The sequence below is a fragment of the Alosa sapidissima genome, chromosome 4 (assembly GCF_018492685.1).
Source record: "Alosa sapidissima isolate fAloSap1 chromosome 4, fAloSap1.pri, whole genome shotgun sequence".
NCBI lineage: Eukaryota > Metazoa > Chordata > Actinopteri > Clupeiformes > Clupeidae > Alosa > Alosa sapidissima.
Genome location: NC_055960.1, coordinates 40,076,002 through 40,078,501, shown reverse-complemented (window position 1 = coordinate 40,078,501; position 2,500 = coordinate 40,076,002). Strand labels below are relative to the sequence as shown.

Genomic DNA, 2,500 nt, shown 5'->3' with positions numbered 1-2,500 from the left:
AATTAGAATAAATAGGTGACCAATTAGCAAATTGCCTGCAATAACTGAAGTTTGAACAGCTGGTTCCCCCCGTAAAACTTGACTTGTCGTTGCATGTTTCGGCTCCGCAGCTTTCAAGACTGCGCATTTAAGTCGATGGTCTGTACCTTAAAAGGAACTCCGTGTTCAAGGGTCAAAATTGCTGTTTTGTGACAAAATGGCAGTTTAACGGCAGTTTTTGAAGAATCGCTTGCCGTTCATATGCAGGTATGTCGTATTTCGCGCTGGGCAGAATAGCATTGCACTGTAACCTAGACCTGCTAGAAATGCAGTATTTTTGGACATGAATACAGCATTGTAGTTCAGAATAACGATGCGCGTGAAGTTTGTAGTGATACTGTGTGATGTGCCAGCTATGTGCAGTGTGCGCTCGTGTCAGGCGAAGATAAGACACTTTCCGCGCGAGCGCAGGGGAACCTGTCGTCTTACCGGCACGCGCATTTCGAGATAGATAATCGATAGAGATAGATAACTTTATAATTTATTTCAAACTTTTATCAGGCAAACACACAATAAGCCAGCTCACTGTTTATTTACCGTTGGAAAATGGCAGAGTATGTTGCCTTTCTGTCTGTTAAACTATGTATGTGTGTGATCCAATGACCCAACTTGAGAGGGTGACCCAATGACCCAACTTGGCGGGTGGCCACTCTTCTAAAACCCTCAGCAGTCTGTGCACATCTCCTACCTGCATGTCAGGTTGTCATAGTGTAACTGTCCTGTGCTAACCCATGTCAGGTTGTCATGGTGTAGCTGTCCTGTGCTAACCTCTCTCCCTCCTCTATGGCAGAACCCCGGGCCTTGTGTGTGAACCCAGCTGGCTCTAGGACCATGATGCCCTCTGTGCCGCTTGTGCTGCTGCTGCTGGGCTCGCTGGCCTCTGCTGACCAGTCACAGGCCCCTCGCGTCCTCCTGTCCTTCACAGGTAAGAGATGTGTGTGTGTGTGTGTGTGTGTGTGTGTGTGTGTTATGCTGGCCTGTGTGAGAGGAGTTGCAGTTTTTTTGTGTGTGAGATGTTGCTGTCTATTTGGTGTGTGTGTGTGAGAGAGAGAGAGGGAGAGAGAGATGCTGCTGGTCTATTTGGTGTGTTAGGTGTGTGTGTGTGTGTGAGAGAGGGAGAGAGATGCTGCTGGTCTATTTGGTGTGTTAGGTGTTCGTGTGTGTGTGTGTTTGTGTGAGAAAGAGAGAGGGAGAGAGAGAGAGAGAGAGATGCTGCTGGTCTATTTGGTGTGGTGTGTGTGTGTGAGGTGACTAGGATAGGAGACTATGAGAAGAGGCAGGAGTGGTGTTGTGCAACGGGCTCAGTTATTTCCTTCAATGTTTTGTTTAAAAGCAATCATGTAGGCTAGCATTCCAAGTTACAGAATAGAAACTAATGCGTTAGCTTATGGCTAATGTATATGAGAAATCTCAGAATACTCAGATGCTGATGATTAGCATAATCGATAAAAGTAGATATTTAGACCGAACTTCAGTCCATTTACAAAAGGCTTACATAAGTTCCACACATACACACACACTCTCTCACCACACATACACACACACTCTCACCACACATACACTCTCTCAAGAGCTGCTTTCAGACACGTCCTCCGCAGTATATGCAGAGCTTTGTCAAATGGAGGTCCGACCCTTCGTGTGATTCAGATATGATGCTAACATGCGGACATTATGCGGTCATGTGTGAACGACACCGACGCACATGAACAGAATCTCTGCATGTTCTTCGCTTGGTTCAGACACGAGCTCATTTACATAATGTCCGTCGGAAATATCAGGGGTGTTGGGGGAGTTATTTATGGGACAGTCATAGTGTAGCCTAGCATAGCACAGCCCTATTCTCATGTAAGAGTTGCAACAGTCTCATTGCTTCGGCAGGGGCGGACCTGCCATTAGGCATGGTCAGGCAATTGCCTGGGGCCTCGGCCACCAGGGGGCCTCATCATCCCCATATTGGTTTTTTTTTTTTTAATAAATGAAAAAGAAAAAGGGAGGAGGAAGATTTTAGAAAGAAATTGCCTAAATTAACCAACTTCTTCCAGTCGAAGAATTCTTCCACGGAAGAAAGTCATTTGGACAGTGATGCAACAACATCTGCAACATCTGCTGAGCTGGGTGGTGTAGCTAATGCTAGCTGCAGTAGCTGTGGCACTGATGCACCACCACCGACAACTTGCACTACATATTCTTCTACTGATGATGATGATGATTATGATGTTGATCTAAGTGAAACAGTCGTGAGGGACAAGATCACTGTCACTGCCGAAGTCCGCACTGGTGCTGGTGGTGCTCCTACGGACACCATTTCAGTAGCAGAAGCTTTGGGTACAACGAAACCAGTAACGTGAGTAGCCCTAACATGATACCTAGCACTACAGTGACGACCCTGCGTTATGGCAAGACACCGTAAGAGATGCAGAGCGAGTTGAAATCGTTAAAAAAGGCCCCGTGCAAATTAATA

General features: G+C 46.3%; 1 protein-coding gene across 2 annotated transcripts in view; it reads left to right on the top strand.

The window, feature by feature from the left end:
* The window catches only part of LOC121706651 (semaphorin-3F-like), a 139,990-nt gene that overhangs the window by 1,868 nt on the left and 135,622 nt on the right, over positions 1 to 2,500 (top strand). For both annotated transcript variants that reach the window (XM_042088570.1, XM_042088569.1), the window contains exon 2: positions 830 to 964. In XM_042088570.1, coding sequence (XP_041944504.1) covers positions 871 to 964 — 94 coding nt within the window. In that variant the 5' untranslated portion in view covers positions 830 to 870. The remainder of the gene's footprint in view (positions 1 to 829; positions 965 to 2,500) is intronic.